Consider the following 19,993-nt stretch of genomic DNA (forward strand, 5'->3'; position numbering starts at 1 on the left):
TACTGCCTACAACAGGCAACCACTTCGGGCGCCCTACGGAGGGCCCCTTCCAAAATGTCACCGGCCGAATCATCAGGGTTAACAGGGCGGTAAGGTGACCAATACATTTTGAGGCTCTTACTGCCCCTTTAACGCCAGGTGAAACGTTTAAATCGACCCCCAGGTGTGGAGTTTTTCTTCAGACTGGTGTGACATACGAACATAAAAAACTCTTATTTGGCAGTGAAATGCCAATGTGGACCAAGTTTTTGTAAAGGAAATTGTTGCAATTTAAGCATCAATGTGAAAACACATAAGTCCACTTGCGGCATGAATAGACTTTGGATGATTGGATGTAATGGGATTAACCTTTGTAGCACCATAGCATTTGTCTTTACAAGGTCCCTTTGGAGAAGCCACACTTAGATTGCCTTAATCATTTCAAATAAAACCCAATTCTCAACTTGTCTTAGGCATGAAGATGAACTGGTTCTCAACCAACTAGTCACAGATGATAAAATTTTCCATTATCCAGTAAAGGAAGAGCCATCTGTGGTGAACTGGTACAAGTACTTTGGCTTTTAGATATGGCTGAATGAAATTAAACCAAATGGCTAATGCTTGAAAGTTACAAGGGTAATACTGGAGATTTGAACTAAAAACATAAATCACAAAGAAGTAAAAATAGAAAACGTTAGAAGTGCACAGCAAGTTGGTCAGCATCCGAAAGAGAAAGGTGGGTTTAACGCTCAAGGTGGAACCTTCAGAGTTGAACCAATTCCTCACTAAATTACGAAAGAGTTTCATTTTTGCAAGAGATAGCATATAGCACATAAACATCTCTGCTTCCAGCATGACTCCCACCCCCCTCGGTCTGCTTGGTTATACACGTTACCTACTTTTTCAAAAATGTAGTAGAAATCATACACTGCTTTTAAAGTTTGGCGGGGCAGTTCTACAGCTATGTGGAACATATCTTTTAATCTGCTCAGTTTCTCCTTACAATCTTCCTCTTTCCCTCCAGATTCCTCTTCAGTTATTTCACCAAGATCCTGCAATACTCTCTCAGATTCGGCAATCAACTTCTATAAAATAAAATAGCATGGACAAAACAAACAATTCTATAAAAATGTTAACATCTATTCAAAGCACCAAATACATAGTGAGTAAGAAACAGTCATTGTTATTGATAACAAATGAATTGCCTTGTAGGATAATTGTCACTGGACAAGTCATTTGGATCTTCCACACATTATAGCAGTAAGGCCAAAAAGTTTGATTGTTCTGAGAAAACCACATACTTAGCATGGAAATAAAATTATTGTCCTGGCATTGTAGATAGACAGTACAATACACAGAACATTATAATAGTTTACATTACTTAAACACATTTCATTTTTATAATTGCAGGGCAGCAGTACATTAGATATGATTCAATCCTAAAATACTGGACATTTCATAATAAAAAGTACAAGTAACAAAATAAAAGAAACTCACCATTGCAGGGTTATAAACGGCAACTTCATAATCCAGTTTAAGAACCTCTGCTTGGCTCAAATTATTTGCAATTTCTAATCTGTATGAATGAATCTTCCCCATTCCTTCTTTAGTGATCAAATCAGTAATCTGAAGGCAAGATTAAAAAGAAAAAGTGACTGCTGGTAACTTTCAAAGGTACTGCTGCAATACAAGTATACTTTGCTGTGTGCAGGGCTGATCTGTCAAGGAGTTAGACGACGTCATATTGTCCTCTCTCCATTATGGCAACAATTTTTTTTTCGCACTGAGGCTTACTGATGAACATTCCTAAAATAAGTCCATTTTTATTCAAATTAAAACACTCTATAAAACAGATAGATCTGAATTGTGTCAAATTCCAGAAGCCTTTCTGTGTTCGACATGTTGTTTAAAATGGAAATTAAAATTTCCCTGATGCCTTAGCTGATAAGTACTCTGCTGGTGTAGAGGTGAGTCTCAGAGGCCTCTTGGATCAAGATTTTATCAGAACAATATTAGATTAAGTAGACATAAGCTTAGGAAACAGTTTGCCAATTTCCACTCTCATTCAAGCGTGTTGTATTCAATAACTATTCAGTAAAATTCACTAACATTATCAATTCAGATGCCATTTATCGTAATATACAAGAGCCCAAGAGTGAATATTTAATCAATATTTCCACTTCCAGTTTGTCATTCTTTTCGATGGTCACTTGGAGAACAAAGCATTCATACAATATTGTATAATCAAACAGTTTTTTCATCTGTTAACTTAGTTTAATCTCATGATGCCTGAAAGAAATTGTACCTGCTGAGCCTTTTCCCTGCACTGAAGGTCCTTTAGCAAAAACTGAGCCCTGGCAAGAGCCTGTTGCCACAGTAACTCCACTTTATCCACAGCTGCTCTTATGCTGTTCAAAGTGAATGAAAACAAGTAAAGTTATTGACACCATTAGAAAAAAAGGTTGTCTCATGCAATATGAGTAAATACAGAAAAGGGATTCTTGATCTAAAGATTTTCATTACTGAGTATGCCACAACGATTGAACACATGTGATTTTAAAAAAGTATACAACAGCAAGAAAACTGTGAAGGACAGGGCCCATGCACCATATTACTCCATCCCTTACCCTGGCCACTGTCTTGAGGCTAAATCAGACCGTTTGCAACCTTGGCGTCCTATTTTGACCCTGAGATGAACTTCCAACCACACATCCGCTCCATCACAAAGACCGCCTACTTCCACCTCTGCCTTCGCTAATCTGCTGCTGAAACCCTCATCAATGCCTTTGTTACCTCCAGTCTTGACTATTCCAATGTTCTTCTGGCCGGCCTCCCATTTTCCACCCTCCATAAATTTGAGCTCATCCAAAACTACTGCCTGTATCCTAACTCGCACCAAGTACGATTCACCCATCACCCCTCTGTTCACTGATCTACACTGGCTTCCTGGTCTGGGAATGCCTTGATTTTAAAATTCTCATCCTTGTTTTCAAATCCCTCCATGGCCTCACCCCTCCCTATCTCTGTAACCTCCTCCAGCCCTACAACCCTCTGGGATCTCTGCGCTGCTCCAATTCTTGCCTCTTGCGCATCCCCGGATTTTAATCGCTCCACCATTGGCAGCTGCCTAGGCCCTAAGCTCTGGAACTCCCTTCCTAAACTTCTCCACCTTTCTCTCCTCCTTTAAGACGCTCCTTAAAACCTATCTCTATGATCAAGCTTTTGGTCACCTGTCTTAATATCTTCTTTTGTGGCTCGATGTCAAATTTTTTTTGAAAATCCCTCCTGTGAAGCACCAAGGGACGTTTTACTACGTTAAAGGTGCTATATAAATGCAAGTTGCTGTTGTTGTTGAAGAACACACCCTTGGAAGGCAAGAGCGTGGTCCTCACCTAGGAAACAATCTTCTGAAAAATTAACGCCGAGATGTGTGACTGCATGGACAGAACGAATAGAAGAGTGACAAAGGGCAGACACTCTGGGAATAAAATTCTGACTGCTGGAAACGCAAAGCAAGTAAATGACTCTCTAAAACAGAAGATGATATTAACATCTGGGTGGAACCATTCAGTTCTGATAATCTATCATTCTTAGACAGATGTGGGACCCAACAGAAGGAAGAGCATGATGAAGTGTTGGGAAATAAAAAAAGAACTTGCATTTATATAGCATCTTTCATGATCTCAGGACATCCCAAAGCACTTTACAGCCAATGAAGTACTTCTGAAGTGTACTCACTGATGTAAAGTATGGAATCGCGGCAACCAATTTGCATAGCAAGGTCCTACAAACAGCAATGAGATAATGACCAAATAATCTGTTTTAGTGATGTTGGTTGAGAACTAAATTTTGGCCAGGACCGGGGAGAACTACTCTGCTTCAAATAGTGCAACGCAATCTTTTATATCCACCTGAGAAGGCAGACAGAGCCTCGGTTCAATGTCTCATCCAAATGACAGCACCTCCGATAGTGCAACACTCCCATAGTACTGCACCGCCGCGTCAGCTTAGCTTATATGCTCGAGTCTTGAGTGGGACTTGAACCCACAACCTTCTGACTCAGAGGCAAGATTGCTACAACTGAGCCAAGACTGACAGCGTGTGGTAGTAAAGGCCCGTATGGTTCTAATAAATGGTTCTTCCTATCTCCGTAACCTTCTCCAGTGCTACTACCCACCCCTGAACTCTGTTTTTCTGATTCCCTTTAGCCCCACTACTGGCGGTTGTGCCACCAGCCCCACACTCTGGAATTCGCTCCCTTAATCTCTCCATCTCCTCTTGTTTTAAAACCCACCTCTTTGACCAAGCTTTTGATGAATCCTCCTCATATTTCTTTTGGCTCAGAATCCATTTTTTCCCCCTTTGCACTTCTGGGAAGCACCTTGAGATGTTTTTATACATTACATAAATATAAGTTGCTGTTCTTGAATGACCAATTTGAAGTCAGGCAGTGCCAACGTCCTGTTCAAAAAGGAACAGGAGAACATTCCTTGTTCTCTTCCGACTGATAACTGCAGCATTGTTCAAAAAAGCCGCCCCTCCAACTACATGTCAAATTTTGATTTTTTTTCTTCTTTTTAAAAAAAAAAATGTTGCTCTTCCCTTGTCTGGGTTTCCCCCATACCATACACCATCGTTAGTCAAGAAATGATAAACCTGCTTCCAGGTCTCCACAAATTCTCTGAAACCAGCCTCAGTGTTCCCAATCTGCAGGAAGCAGAGTGAAACAAAAAAAAACAATTTAGTCATGCTCCCTGCTCCTGATCACTGCTGGAAAATATTTTTTCTTTGGAAATTGCTGAGGGAAGGGTGGAATTTGAGGAGGTACTGGCCATATTCTTCCGATCATCCTTAGATACGGGGGTGGTGCCAGAGGAATGGAAAATTGCAAATGTTACACCCTTGTTCAAAAAAGGGTGTAACATTTTTGAACTACAGGCAACTACAGGCCAGTCAGTTTAACCTCGGTGGTGGGGAAACTTTTAGAAACGATAATCCGGGACAGAATTAACAGTCACTTGGACAAGTGTGGATTAATTAGGGGAAGTCAGCACGGATTTGTTAAAGGCAAATCTTGTTTAACTAACTTGATATAGTTTTTTGATGAAGTAACAGAAAGGGTCGATGAGGGCAATGCGGTTGGTGTAGTGTATATAAACTTCCAAAAGGCGTTTGATGAAGTGCCATATAATAGGCTTGTCAGCAAAGTTGAAGCCCCTGGAATAAAGGGGGCAGGGGCAGCATGGATACGAAATTGGATAAGTGACAGGAAACAGAGAATAGTGATGAACAGTTAGTTTTCGGAGGAAAGTATACAGTGATGTTCCCCAGAGGTCGGTACTAGGACCAATGCTTTTCTTGATATATATTAATAACTTGGACCTGGGTGTACAGGGCACAATTTGAAAATATGCAGATGACTCAAAACTTGGAAGTATAACGAACAGTGAGGAGAATAATGATAGACTTCAAGAGAACATAGACAGGCTGGTGGAATGGGCAGACAAGTGGCACATGAAATTTAATGCAGAGAAGTGCGAAGTGATACATTTTGGCAGGAAGAATGAGGAGAGACAATATAAACTAAAGGGTACAATTCTAAAGGGGGTGCAGGAATAGAGAGACCTGGGGGTATAAGTGCACAAATCGTTGAAGGTGGCAGGGCAGGTTGAGAGAGGTTAAAAAAGCATTCAGGATCCTCAGCTTTATAAATAGAGGCATACAGTACAAAAGCAAGGAAGTTATGATGAACCCTTATAAAACACTGGTTCGGCCACAACTGGAGTATTGTGTCCAATTCTGGGCACCGCACTTTAGGAAGGATGTGAAGGCCTTGGAGAGGGTGTAGAAAAGATTTACTAGACTGGTTCCAGGGATGAAGGACTTCAGTTACGTGGATAGACTGGAGAAGCTGCAGTTGTTCTCCTTAGAGCAGAGAAGGTTGAGGGGAGATTTGATTGAGGTGTTCAAAATCATGAGGGGTCTAGGCAGAGTAGATAGAGAGAAACTCTTCCCATTGACGGAAGAGTCAAGAACCAGAGGACTCAGATTTAAGGTGATTGGCAAAAGAACCAAAGGCGACACGAGGAAAAACTTTTTTACGCAGCAAGTGGTTATGATATAGATTGCACTGCCGAAGGGGGTGGTGGAGGCAGATTCAATCGTGGCTTTCAAAGGGGAATTGGATGAGTATTTGAAGGGAAAAAATTTGCAGAGCTACCCGGAAAGGGCTGGGACTAGCTGGATTGCTATTGCAGAGAGCCGGCATGGGCTCGAATGGCCTCCTTCTGGGCTGTAACCATTCTATGATTCTATGAGATCAGCAGAAGCTGTTCTCGGCGGCAATGCACACCATGGTGAAATAGCCTGTTGACGCTCACTGTGTAGGCTCACACTCGAAAGTAGCTGAAGGCATTTGGTGTCTGTGGAACTGCAACCCAGCCTAAGTCATCAACTTCAGGAGAAAATGGGATAAAATTGAAGGGGTGCAGAAAGTAAATGTGATATTTTTACTGAGACTTCCCCTTGAATATACTCTCACAAATGATATCAGTAAGAGCATACAAGCAGGGTGCATCCTTCAAGAAACTTATTCATGCTCAAAACATGATTTTGTAATTTAGGGGTACTGACTGGAGGAGCAAGTGTACTCAAGAGAATGAGGTAGCAGAATATAGTGTCCAATAGATGTAATCAGTGACTCAGGTGCTTCAGTGATCTTATTTTAAATGTGCATTCATTCCGTTCTTCTGCAGTGCTGAATTCAATAACTCCTCCAAGACAGTAGCTCCAATGATGTAATCAGCATTTGTTTAAACATCAATATTTAGAAAAAAAAGGAAAGAGCTAAAGACTGAATTTAAAAAACAGTACTTGGTCAAATTCCATTCATAGAAGAAAATGACACTGCATTTCTAAGCAGGTTACCATCGTATGGTCTCCACTTATACAACATTCATGGCTGTCGAGCTTTCTCTCAAACCTCTCCACCTGTGCTGGAATTGATGGCTCAGCCTCTGACTCTTTTTCCATTAATTCAGCAATTTATCTGTCTCCCACTCTGTTCCTCTTCCAGTTCAATAGCCTTCTCTACTCATCACCCAATTCTACCCACTCTACATTCATCTACTTCCTTCAGATGGAACATCCTTCAGATTTAACACCCTGGGGTTGATTATCACTGCCTTTGCTTGCCATTAACGGTTGTAAACAATTTTACAACACCAAGTTATAGTCCAGCAATTTTATTTTAAATTCACAAGCTTTCGGAGGCTACCTCCTTCCTCAGGTGAGGAAGGAGGTAGCCTCCGAAAGCTTGTGAATTTAAAATAAAATTGCTGGACTATAACTTGGTGTTGTAAAATTGTTTACAATTGTCAACCCCAGTCCATCACCGGCATCTCCACATCATGCCATTAACGGGGCAGTAATGGCCTCAAAATGGGGTTGGTAGTCTTATCACCTTGTAAACACCTGCGATTCGGCCAGATCCATTTTGAAATGAGGCCAACTGCCAGGTATCCACCTGTTTCAGGTGATAGGTCCCTTTTAATATGGAAATCTGGGTCCTATGACGTAATAGGCCATTTTAGGTCGGAATTGGTCGGAACCTGATAAAGGTAAGTGTCAAATTATTTTTGTGGGCACTCCTGCTCCTCCGGGGTCAACAAAAATAATCTGGGCCACTGCCGCCCCAAGACTGCCACCCTCTGCGATTGGGACCACTATTTGCAAATTACCTTGCAGGCAGCTACCACAGCCCAATCTTGATGCCACAATCTGGCGAGCTGCATCCCGCCTGTTGGCACCTCACAGCTCGCCTGCCGTACTTAAATGAGGCCGGGGCCTCAAAATCACAGGGGCTTCTTTGCCGCTTGACTGGGTAGCCGACCAGCACATTCCATCAGTTATAGTCACTCAAAAGTCAAAATCAACCCTCCCTCAGTGCACACATCCTCCAGCCCCCTCAGAATTCAATGGCTGAATCACACCTTGGTCTCCTCTATGCCCTTAAAAGAGACAATAGAAACGGTGCTTGTTCCAATTCTTCAGGCAGTTTCTTCATGTATTATGCAAGTCAAACAGCCAACATCTCTTACCTCTGATGGCTATATTCCTAACCCATCAGCTATTGATATCCCTGGTTCCACTATCTCCTCTGACCTGTCCAGAAACTGAACATTCCAAGGATCCATATTTTTTTTAATCATTTACCTAAACAGAAGAATGATCTGTGTTTTAAGTAATTTCACGTTATATTTATGAGGCTGTGGTGCCCTGTTAACAACATGATAATTAGATGAAATGGTGGTAATTTTATTTGTCAGCAGCATGATACCTATCTGCAATGGTGATAATATATCCAACTGCAAGTAGCAATCAGACATTGTAACTTTGTGCAACACAACCTAGAACTGATTCAAATCCCTCAAATGCACAACATCAGCATCAAAAATACCTAGGCATGCTCTATAAAACTTAATATAAAATTAGTTATTAAGAATAACTATAATATAATATTGCACTTATCCACATTTTTGTTACCTCCAGACTTGACTATTCCAATGCTTTCCTGCCCGGCCTCCCAGCTTCCAACCTCCATAAACTTTGAGCTCACCCAAAACTCTGCTGCCTGTATCCTAACTCGCAACTAATCCCGTTCACCCATCAACCCATACTCGCTGACCTACATTGGCTCCCGGTCCAGCAACGCCTTGATTTTAAAAATCCTCATCCTTATATTCAAATCCCTCCATGATCTCACCTCTCCCCATCTATGTAACCCCCTCCTCCAGCCCTACATCCCTCCAAGATCTCTGTGTTCCTCCAACTCTGGCCTCTTGTGCACCCCCCACCATTGGCGGACATGCCTTCAGCTGTCTAGGAATTTCCTCCTTAAGCCTCACCATCTCTCTCTCTCCTCCTATAAGACACCCCTTAAAACCCATCTCTTTGACCAAGCTTTTGGTCACCTGTCCTAATGTCTCTTTATTTGGCTCAGTGTCAATATTTGTCTGATAACGCTCCTGTGAAGTGCCTTGGGACGTTTTACTATATGATTAAAGCCCCTATATAAATGCAAGTTGCTATTGTTGAATTATCAGTTTTAAGACATGAATACAAAAGAAAGACAATTCACTCACATCTACAGAACTCATGAGTGATTTAAGACAGGTTATGTACTGTGCAAATGCACTAATCATGAAGATGGGGAGGGGAAAAAAAAAATCAGTGAAGTCATTGACATTTGATTAGTTTTGCATCCATACCATACTCATATATGAGAGGTACTTCAGGTGCATCATGATCACAACAGATGTTACAAAAACTGATTTCAGATAACAACAACAGGAAATATATACCAAACAAAAATTTCAGCCTAAATCTAGTCCCTCAAGTCTCAGTGCGAGAGCCTTTTTTCTTTCTTTCTGGAGGGGAAACCCAACTAGTGTGAGCCTATAAATTATTGTTGGTAACATCAACGGTCACACAGTGTGCTCATACTAAATTCTTCTATCTGTTATTTTAGCAGAGGCATTAATCTGTTTATTTTAAATACTTTCTACTTATATTTTCTTTAAAATATGGCAACTGTTGAATATTGTTATGCCAGACAGTATTGGATAAGGTCACTCTGACCATCCTCTCATCCATACTGCATATCAGCAGCTCATCTGTTGTCCTTTGCGTTTAGTGCAAACTAATGGAAACATTAAGCGTTTTACAAAAATAGGAGGAACTCAGATAGCAGAGGGGGAAAAACACCATCAGCAAGAATGAAAGATCTGTTTCCAAGACAACCCCATCAACACAAGTCAAACTAAACTGTAGTTCATAGCAAATTAGATACGCAGGTTATAAAGAATTAGATTAACCTGGAATGTCAGCTGGACAACTGCACTGAACACCCTATAAAGTCCAGACATGCTAAATAAATCTCCACTTATATTTATAAATATTTATTAACTGCTTAGTGGTTAATTAACTTGAAGTGTTTGACATAGCTTTTGGATTTTAATGCTAAATATTTTCTCAGGTTCAGTGTTACTGCTTACTTGTGTAGGTGAATCTCATCTTTTTCTGCCCAATGCCTAGATAAATGACAGCAAGACCCAGGGATTGCAACAGAAAATCCTTGCTCCGAACATTTGGTACGGCAACGTATTATGCATGTGACCTCTCCTTTCCCTACAAACAGCAGATTAGATGAGCACTCTTGCCAAATTGAGACACAGGCTTGAACCAAAAGGATTTTATTTACAGAAGATAGTTGAACAAAGAGTGGACGTTACCACACAGTGAAATATATATTTTCCTGCAGTCCTTGATATATAAAGCAACAAAGATGCAACTTATTTTCTCTCTAAATATAACCTCTAATCATACATTTACATAGAATTACATAGAATGTATAGCACAGAAAGAGGCCATTCAGCCCAACTGGTCCATGCCGATGTTTATGCTCGACACAAGCCTCCTCCCTCCCTACTTCATCTAGCCCTCTCAGTATATCCTTCTATTCCTTTCTCCATCATGTGTTTATCTAGCTTCCCCTTAAATGCATCTATGCTAGTCACCTCAACTAGTCCTTGTGGCATCAAGTTCCACATTCTAACCACTCTCTGGGTAAAGAAGTTCTCCTGAGTTTCCTATTAGACTTATTAGTGACTATCTTATAATTATGGCCCCTAGTTCTGATCACCCCTGCAAGTGGAAACATCTTCTCTACATCTACCCTATCAAACCCTTTCATAATCTTAAAGGCCTTGATCAGGTCCCCCTCAGTCTTCTCTTTTCTAGTGAAAAGAGCCCCAGCCTGTTCAATCTTTCCTGATAGGTATAGCCTCTCAGTTCTGGTATCATCCTGGTAAATTTTTTTTGCACCTTCTCCAGTGCCTTTATATCCTTTTTATAAAGAGACCAGAATTGTTCATAGTACTCCATGTGTGGTCTAATCAAGATTCTATACAATTCTATCCCTCTAGAAATGAACCCCAGTGCTTGGTTTGCTTTTTTTATGGCCTTATTAACCTGTTTCGCCAAGTTTAGTATTTACGTACTGGACATTCAAAATGCATTTGATAAACTAACACATAATAGACTTGTTAGCAAAATTAAAGCCCATGGGATTAAAAAGACAGTGGCAGCGTGGATACAAGATTGGCCAGGGGACAGAAAACAGAGAGGAGTGGTGGATAGTTGTTTCTCAGACTGGAGGGAAGTATACAGTAGTGTTCCGCAGGGGTCAGTATTAGGAACACTGCTCTTTTTGATATATATTAATGACCTGGACTTGGGTGTAGAGGGTATAATTTCAAAGTTTGAAGATGATATGAAACTCAGAAATGTAGTAAACAATGTGGAGGATAGTAACAGACTTCTGGCGGACACAGACTGACTGGTAAAACGGGCAGACACATGGCAGATGGAATTTAATGCAGAGAAGTGTGAAGCGATGCATTTTAGTAGGAGGAATGAGGAGAGGCAATATAAACTAAATGGTACAATTTTAAAGGGGGTGCAGGAACAGAGAGTCCTGGGGGTGTACATACACAAATCTTTAAAGGTGGCAGGAGAAAGACTAGCTCCTTTCATGACCTCAGGACGTCCTAAAGCGCTTTACAGCCAATTGTACCCACAACCTTCTGACTCAGAGGAGAGAGTGCAACCAACTGAGCCACAGCTGACACCTTCAGGGATCTGTGGACATGCACTCCAAGGTCCCTCTGTTCCTCTACACTTATCAGAATCCTCCCGTTTATTGTGTACTCCCTTGCTTTGTTTGCCCTCCCCAAATGCATTACCTCACACTTCTCCAGATTGAATTCCATTTGCCACTTTTCTGCCCACCTGACCAGTCCATTGATATCTTCCTGCAGTCTACAGCTTTCTTCCTCACTATCAACCATACGGCCAATTTTTGTATCATCTGTAAACTTCTTGATCAAGCCCCCTACATTCAAGTCCAAATCATTAAAAAATACCACAAAAAGCAAGAGCCCTAGTACTGAACCTTGCAGGATCCCACTGGTAACAGCCTTCCAGTGGCAAAAACACCCGTCGACCATTACCCTTTGCTTCCTGCCATTGAGCCAATTCCGGATCCAACTTGCCACTTTCCCTTGGATCCCATGGGCTTTTACTTTTTTGACCAGTCTGCTATGTGGAACCTTGTCAAAAGCCTGCTAAAATCCACATACACTACATCAAAGTGTATTCACTTGTTACCCTCATCGACCCTCCTTGTTACCTGCTCAAAAAATGACCTTCCCGTAACAAATCCATGCTGACTGTCCTTGATTAACCCATGCCTTTCTAAATAACGATTTATGCTGTCTCTCAGAATCGATTCCAATAATTTGCCCACCACCGAGGTTAGACTGACTGGCCTGTAATTACTCAGTCTATCTCTTTCTCCCTTTTTAAACAATGGTACAATGTTAGCAGTCCTCCAATCCTCCGGCACCATGCCTGTAACCAGAGAGGATTGGAAAATGATGGTCAGAGTCTCCGCTATTTCCTCCCTTGCTTCTCTTAGCAGCCTGGGATACATTTCATTCGGGCCTGGCGATTTACTTACTTTCAAAGGTGCTAAAGCCCTTAATACTTCCTCTCTCACTATTTTTAATCCCATCCAATATGTCACACTCCTCCTCCTGAACGACAATCTCTGCACTGTCCCCCTCTTTTGTGAAGACAGACGCAAACGGGGTGATTTTAGGAGGCAATTGCGGGTGCATTGAGGCCGGGGGGGCTCCGAAAATCGCGGAAATCCCATTCGGATTTGGAAGCCAGCTCCAATCCACCGACTTCTGAGATTCCCAGGGACCCACCTGTGTGCGCGCGGGCGACCCGAAAACGAAAGTCATAGTTAAAGAGCCAAATGTACCTCATGGAGGTACTTAAGACACTTTATCTGTGACAGAGTAAGTGATTAGAACGATTTTTTAAACTTACCTGGGCGGCTTGCCCACCGCTTCTGATTCACATCTGGTAAAACCAGGCGTGAAGGGCTGGATCAGGGAACAAGAAACAAAATAAAGTAAACAACAAAACCATACACTGTCTTCCAGTCCAGCACCGGATGACGTCTCGCTCTCTCTTTCTCGCCCTCCACCTTGCGTTGTAGCTCCTGACGGCAGCCAGCCCGTCAAAACTAAATCCAGAACTGTCCCTCTCTTGTTGAGCTTGCTATGTACTGGCTAAAAAAAAATTCTCCTGAATGCAATTTAAGAATTCTGTGCCCTCCATACCTTTTGCTCTGATTGTATCCCAGTTAATATTAGAGTAGTTGAAATCCCCTACTATTACTGCCCAATTGTTTTTGCACTTCTCAGAAATTTGCCTACATATTTGCTCTTCCATCTCCCTCTGACTGTTTGGGGGTCTATAGTACACTCCCAGTAGTGTGACTGCCCCTTTTTTGTTCTTTAGCTAAATAAGGAGAAACTGTTTCCAGTGGCTGAAGGGTCAGTAACCAGAGGACACAGATTTAAGGTGATCGGCAAAAGAGCCAGAGGCAACATGAGGAAACATTTTTTTTACGCAGCGAGTTGTGATGATCTGGAATGCACTGCCTGAAAGGGTGGTGGAAGCAGACTCAATAGTAACTTTCAAAAGGGAACTGGATAAATACTTGAAGGGAAAAAAATTACAGGGCTATGGGGAAAGAGCAGTGGAATGGGACTAATTGGATAGCTCTTTCAAAGAGCTGGCTCAGGCACGATGGACCGAATGGCCTCCTCCTGTGCTGTACCTACTCTGAATCTCAATCTAGCCTGACTTCACTTGTCAAACTGGCACATAACTTCCAAAATCTAAAAGCCTTACAGCTCCTGGATGCAAACTACACGTACATATTTACTGTTCTCTGTCTTATTCTGAGAACTTCTAATGTCAATCTGTGGGATCAAGTCTTTGCTCCAGCCAATCCAAGACCTGAAGATTTACTTCCTCCAAATCCCCTACAACTAAAGCTAGGCAAAGAACCAGAAGTGGACTTCCTAAAATGCAGTGGGGTGGGGTGGGGGGGGGGGGGTGTGGGGGCAGGGGTGGTGATGGGAAAACTGCAAAGTTGTGTTATAGCTTACTTATTTGTCAGGTTGGCTATTCATGCATAATCTGAAGGCTGAGATTTACCATTTAAACTCCTGGGACTCTGGGAGAGTTTTCACCTAAATCATTCTGATAATAGTAGGGCTGTATCAGTAAAGAAATAAAAGTGACCTTCAAATAATAAGGCAATGACAAGATCAAAATGATTACCAATTAAATAATTTGGGATTTTAGTCAATGGAGGTCATTGTCTACATAAAATGTAAGGCCGTACATCATGAAGCAGTTCATTCAGCTCAAAACACATTTGATCAACTATAGAGATAAATGTCAGTTTTCCAGTAGATTACACCTTTAATAATAATGCATTTTAAATACTAAACTGATTTTAAACCTTTGAACAGCTATAAATCAGAACATCAATTATAAGCCTACCGATTCCGACAGCTACCTTGATTACACTTCCTCCCACCCTGTAAAGACTCTAATCCATTCTCCCAGTGTCTCAGTCTCATCTGTTCAGACGATGCCACCTTCTACACCAGTGCGTCCGCAATGTCTTCCTTTTTCCTCAACTGATTTCCCCTCCTCTGTAGTTGACACGGCCCTGGACCGTGTCCGTCCCATTTCCCTCACTTCTGCCCTCATCCCTTCCCCTCCCTCCCAGAACCATGATAGGGTCTCCCTTGTCCTCACCTTCCACCCCACCACACTCCACATTCAACGCATCATCCTCCACCATTTCCGCCACTCCCTGCATGATCCCACCACCAAATACATCTTCCCCTCCCCTCCCCTTTCAGCATTCCAAAGGGACCACTCCCTCCACGATACTCTGGTCCACACTTCCATCACCCCTAACACCCGCTCTCCTCCCTACAGTACCTTCCCGTGGGAGCGCATGAGATACAACACCTGGCCTTTCACCTCCTCCCTTCCCACCGTCCGGGGCCCCAAACACTCCTTCCAGGTGAAACAGCGATTTACTTGTACTTCTTTCAATTTCGTATACTGTATTTGCTACTTACGATGCGGTCTCCTCTACACTGGGGAGACCAAACGCAGATTGGGTGATCGCTTTGCTGAACACCCCCACTCAGTCCGCAAGCGTGACCCGGAGCTTCCGGTCACTTGCCATTTTAATTCTCTGTCCCACTCCCACCCTGACCTCTCTGTCCTCGGCCTCCTACACTGTTTCAATGAAGCTCAAGCGAAGCTCGAGGAACAGCATCTCATCTTTCAATTGGGCGCTTTACAACCTTCCGGACTCAACATTGATTTCAATAACTTCAGACCATAACCACTGCTCCAATTTTCTCAGACAGCAGGTGGTGATAATGCTTCTGCTGTTACCATTTACAGCTCCTCTGGACCCATCTTTTGTTTCTTTCCCTGTCCCTTTACCACCCTCCTTGCCTTGCACCATCATCCCTTTTGACATTTAATCATTCCTGCCCTCCACCCTTTCACAGTCCTTCCCTTTTGTTCTATGCTCCCCTCCCCATCCTGGCTGCGTACCTGCTTAAAAAATTATTAAATTTTTCACTTCTTCCAGTTCTGACGAAAGGTCATCGACCTGAAACGTTAACTCTCGTTTCTTTCTCCACAGATGCTGCCTGACTTACTGAGTATTTCCAGCATTTTCTGTTTTTATTGTAGCAGCTATGAATCATTTCCGTATCATTGTTTCATGTAGAAACGAACAACAACTTGCATTTATAACTGGTTTAGCTATTCATCGCCAGATCTGGCTGGACCACATAAAGCACTATCGGGTCCTGCTCTCCTCTGCCAAAACTGCTTACTATTCCAGGATCATCCTGGAATGCAAAGATAACCCCCGGATCTCTTCACTACAAACCATCTTCTTAAACCCCTCTCCCCTGCCCCCTCCATCCTCACCTCCAACAAAAAGCACGAGGAGCTCATGGAATTCTGTGTCACTAAGATTGAGACCATCCGTTCAGCTGCCTCTCTCTCTTCCCCAAGCCCACCAAGCCAAACTTCCACTATGGTTCCACTCCTGCCCCAGCCATGAACTCACATCTTTCTTTATTTTCTCTCTCATCTCCCCTCGTGCCCTCTCCAAGCTCATCTTGACCATGAGACCCATTTCCTGCTCCCTCGACCCTATTCCCACTAAACTGCTGACCACCCAACTTCCCATGTTAGCTGATATTGTTAACAGTTCCCTCTCCTCAGGTACTGTCCCTCTCCCCTTCAAATCTGCCATCATCACCCTCTCCTCAAAAAACCTACCCTTGATCCCTCTGTCCTTGCAAACTACCTCCCCATCTCCAACCTCCCTTTCCTTTCCAAAGTCCTGGAACGTGTTGTTGCCTCCCAAATCCATGCTCATCTTTCCCGCAACACCATGTTTGAATCCCTCCAATCAGGTTTCCACCCCTGCCACAGTACTGAAACGGACATCAAAGTCACAAATGACATCCTATGTGACTGTGACCATGGTAAACTATCCCTCCTCATCCTTCTCGACCTGTCTGCAGCCTTTGACACGGTTGACCACACCTCCATCTCTGTAAAATCGCCCGTCTCCACCTCTGCCTCAGCTCATCTGCAGCTGAAACTTTCATCTATGTCTTTGGAATAGTCCAGTCTGGAAGTAACAATGGTCTCTTGGCTGGCATCCCATCTTCCACCCTCCATAAACTTGAGCTCATCCAAAACTCTGCTGCCCGTATCCTAGCTCACATCAAGTACCATTCATCCATCACCCCTGTGCTCGCTGACCTACATTGGCTCCTGGTCCGGGAATGCCTCGATTTTAAAATTCTCATCCTTGTTTTCAAATCCCTCCACAGCCTCACCCCTCCCTAACTCTGTAACCTCCTCCAGCCCTACAACCCTCCGAGACCTCTGCGCTCCTCCAATTCTTGCCTCTTGCACATCCCTGATTTGAATCGCTCCACCATTGGCGGCCGTGCCTTCAGCTGCCAAGGCCCTAAGCTCTGGAATTCCCTCCCTAAACCTCTCCGCCTCTCTACCTCCCTCTCCTCCTTTAAAACGCTCCTTAAAACCTATGTCTTTGACCAAGCTTTTGGTCATCTGTCCTAATACCTCCTTACATGGCTTGATGTGAAATTTTGTTTGATAACGCTCCTGTGAAATGCCTTGGGACGTTTTACTACGTTAAAAGCGCTATATAAATGCAAGTAGTTGTTGTTGTTGTTATATCTGGAAGCAATTATTAAAGACTTAGCAAGCCTTAGAATAAAGTAGAGCGTACATATCATAAAAGCACCTACATAACAATATTAAAAAGACAGTTACCACATTTTTGCAGATATTCAGGGCCCATATGGACTGCGGGGTCAGTTTTCTCTGAGGAAGCCAATTTTCACTTGGTGGCTTAGACCCATTTAAAAAAAAAGTATATATTTTCCACATTAATAGGCTTGCTAGTTTTTCAATTACATTTCTGAAAGTAATCTCCCATTGCAGCTTCCCAAAGTATGCAGCAATGGACTGCTTTGAACAGTCATTCCCTACTGAATGCTGACTTTCACATCCAAACACTTACCTTTCATCCTTTTCATGCAAGTCATCAACCGTCTGCCGAAACTGGGTAGTCCCAGCCATGGCCAAAAAGCAGGAATCAGATTTTGGGTCCCTGAGCTTCTTTAAGATCTCCTCACACCTTCTCAGTAGTTCATCAATTCCCAGATCCCTAAAGCAAGAATAAAGGCAGATTTCAGAATTTTTTACTAAATCTATTGCAGAGTAAGAATGGCCCACCAACCAAGTAAGAAGAATCCAAACTAATAATAAATTATGTTGCTTACTAAAAGCCTTGCACTTGAGCTTTTAGAAATAAGTCAGTCAATATCAGTGGATATTAAACATTAGTTTTATTGGTTGACAATGGAACAGCAAATTCTACAGGGCACAATCCTCCTGAACCCAAACCAACAGGAAGGGAAATCAAGAATACTTAAAAACAGAATCAATGCTGTATATGCAGCATGTTTAAAGTTATACAACATATAAGCATTAACAGATTATTGAGCTGGCATTAGAAACCTCAAGAACACAAAGCTTGAGTAGTTTATCAATGCCCATCTCAAATCAGATATGTTACTTCCTTGAAAACACAGCCTGCCCACATTATCATCAGTTTTCAGCAAGTTATTAATTTTGCTAGTGATGGGTATCATTGCAGTCAGCAGGCTTCTGCAGTCAACTTAGATGACTTCAACTGAACTGCTGCATTGGTGTTTTATTTTCTGCAATGTTACAGGGAATAGTATACCCTGTGCATTGAATGTCTCCAAGTGTTAATTGCTTCTACTTTCAGTAATGGCATCACGAAGCTGGTTAAATGCCCTAGTCAATATCTCAGCCCAGATGTACAAACTCTCCCAACATTGGTAAGAAACAAAACAAATATAATGAAAAAACTGCAAATGCTGGAAGTCTGAAATAAAACAGTAAATGCTGTAAATACACATCAGGTCAGTCAGTATCTTACTTAGAGAAAAGATAGGTTACAGCATTTTGGGTGAATACCCTTCACCAGAACCATTATACACTCAAAACGTCATAACATGTCTTTTCTCTTTACAGATGTTGATTGACCTGCTGTGTATTTACAGCATTTCTGTTTTTATTGTAAGAAATAAAAGTTGTAAAGTACTCATCTAAAGGGAGGCACATTATTGTACGGGTAAGCACCCATCCCTGTAAATTAGGATTTGAACAAGATCTAACATTTAAGGTTATTCCAGTTCAATATCTGCTCCGTATTAGTCCAGGAATCACTCTTCTGAGTGTTGGACTTGTCCCTTCCAATTTCAATTCTTGTTAGAACACCAAATTAAAATTCTTGCAGGATAGGTTTAAGAATAAGAAAGCCAAATGTATGTAATCAAGAACTCTACCAAACCCAGTGCTAGCTTGGCTAGTAGATTATGAAGTCACTTGCAAATTGTTGGATTTATATTATGAATTTGCTTATTAGTCTTGATTTTTAAAAATATTTGTTCATGGGATGTGGGTGTCGCTGGAAAGGCCAGCATTTATTGCCCATTCCTAATTGCCCTTGAAAAGTTGGTGGTGAGCAGTCTTCTTGAACCGCTGCAGTCTGTGTAGTGAAGGTTCTCCCGCAGTGCTGTTAGGAAGGGAGTTCCAGGATTTTGACCCAGTGACGATGAAGGAACGGCGATATATTTCCAAGTCGGAATGGTGTGTGACTTGGAGGGGAACGTGCAGGTGGTGGTGTTCCCATGTGCCTGCTGCCCTTGTCCTTGTCCTTCTAGGTGGTAGAGGTCGCGGGTTTGGGAGGTGCTGTCGAAGAAGCCTTGACAAGTTGCTGCATTGCATCCTGTAGATGGCACACACTACAGCCATAGTGCGCCGATGGTGAAGGGAGTGAATGTTTAGGGTGGTGGAGGGGGTGCCAATCAAGTGGGCTGCTTTGTCCTGGATGGTGTCGAGCTTCTTGAGTGTTGTTAGAGCTGCATTCATCCAGGCAAGTGGAGAGTACTCCATCACACTCCTGACTTGTGCCTTGTAGATGGTGGAAAGGCTTTGGGGAGTCAGGAGGTGAATCACTCGCCGCAGAATACCCAGCCTCTGACCTGCTCTTGTAGCCACAGTATTTATATGGCTGGTCCAGTTAAGTTTCTGGTCAATGGTGACCCCCAGGATGTTGATGGTGGGGGATTCGGCGATGGTAATGCCTTTGAATGTCAAGGGGAGGTGGTTAGACTCTCTGTCTTGCCAGTGCTGTGAATTTCTAGTGTGGGTCAGATAGCACAGCACTAGCAGCAACAGACAAACTGTGCACACGTAAACTCAAATAGATACAATTGCTGGAAATTTGCTATTCAGGACTTGGATTTCTGGCTGGCTGACCATCCCTGATAAACACACTGCTGGCTGAGTTATGTCAGTCCTCCTCTGTCGAGATAAAATGACAACTGGTGTTGCTGGATGTATT

The 19,993-nt window shown here is 42.5% G+C and overlaps 1 protein-coding gene across 2 annotated transcripts in view; it reads right to left on the bottom strand.

Annotated features, from left to right (window-relative positions):
• Positions 1-19,993, bottom strand: part of LOC137321966 (uncharacterized) — a 72,053-nt gene that overhangs the window by 40,806 nt on the left and 11,254 nt on the right. For both annotated transcript variants that reach the window (XR_010962932.1, XM_067984911.1), the window contains exons 3-6: positions 17,576-17,722; positions 2,285-2,387; positions 1,477-1,605; positions 879-1,064 (exon numbers count right to left, since the gene is read on the bottom strand). Coding sequence is in view for 1 of the 2 variants with exons in the window: in XM_067984911.1 (XP_067841012.1) it covers positions 879-1,064; positions 1,477-1,605; positions 2,285-2,387; positions 17,576-17,634 (477 nt within the window). In the remaining variant the exon portion in view is untranslated. The remainder of the gene's footprint in view (positions 1-878; positions 1,065-1,476; positions 1,606-2,284; positions 2,388-17,575; positions 17,723-19,993) is intronic.

This window comes from Heptranchias perlo, chromosome 5 (genome assembly GCF_035084215.1).
Source record: "Heptranchias perlo isolate sHepPer1 chromosome 5, sHepPer1.hap1, whole genome shotgun sequence".
Classification (NCBI taxonomy): domain Eukaryota; kingdom Metazoa; phylum Chordata; class Chondrichthyes; order Hexanchiformes; family Hexanchidae; genus Heptranchias; species Heptranchias perlo.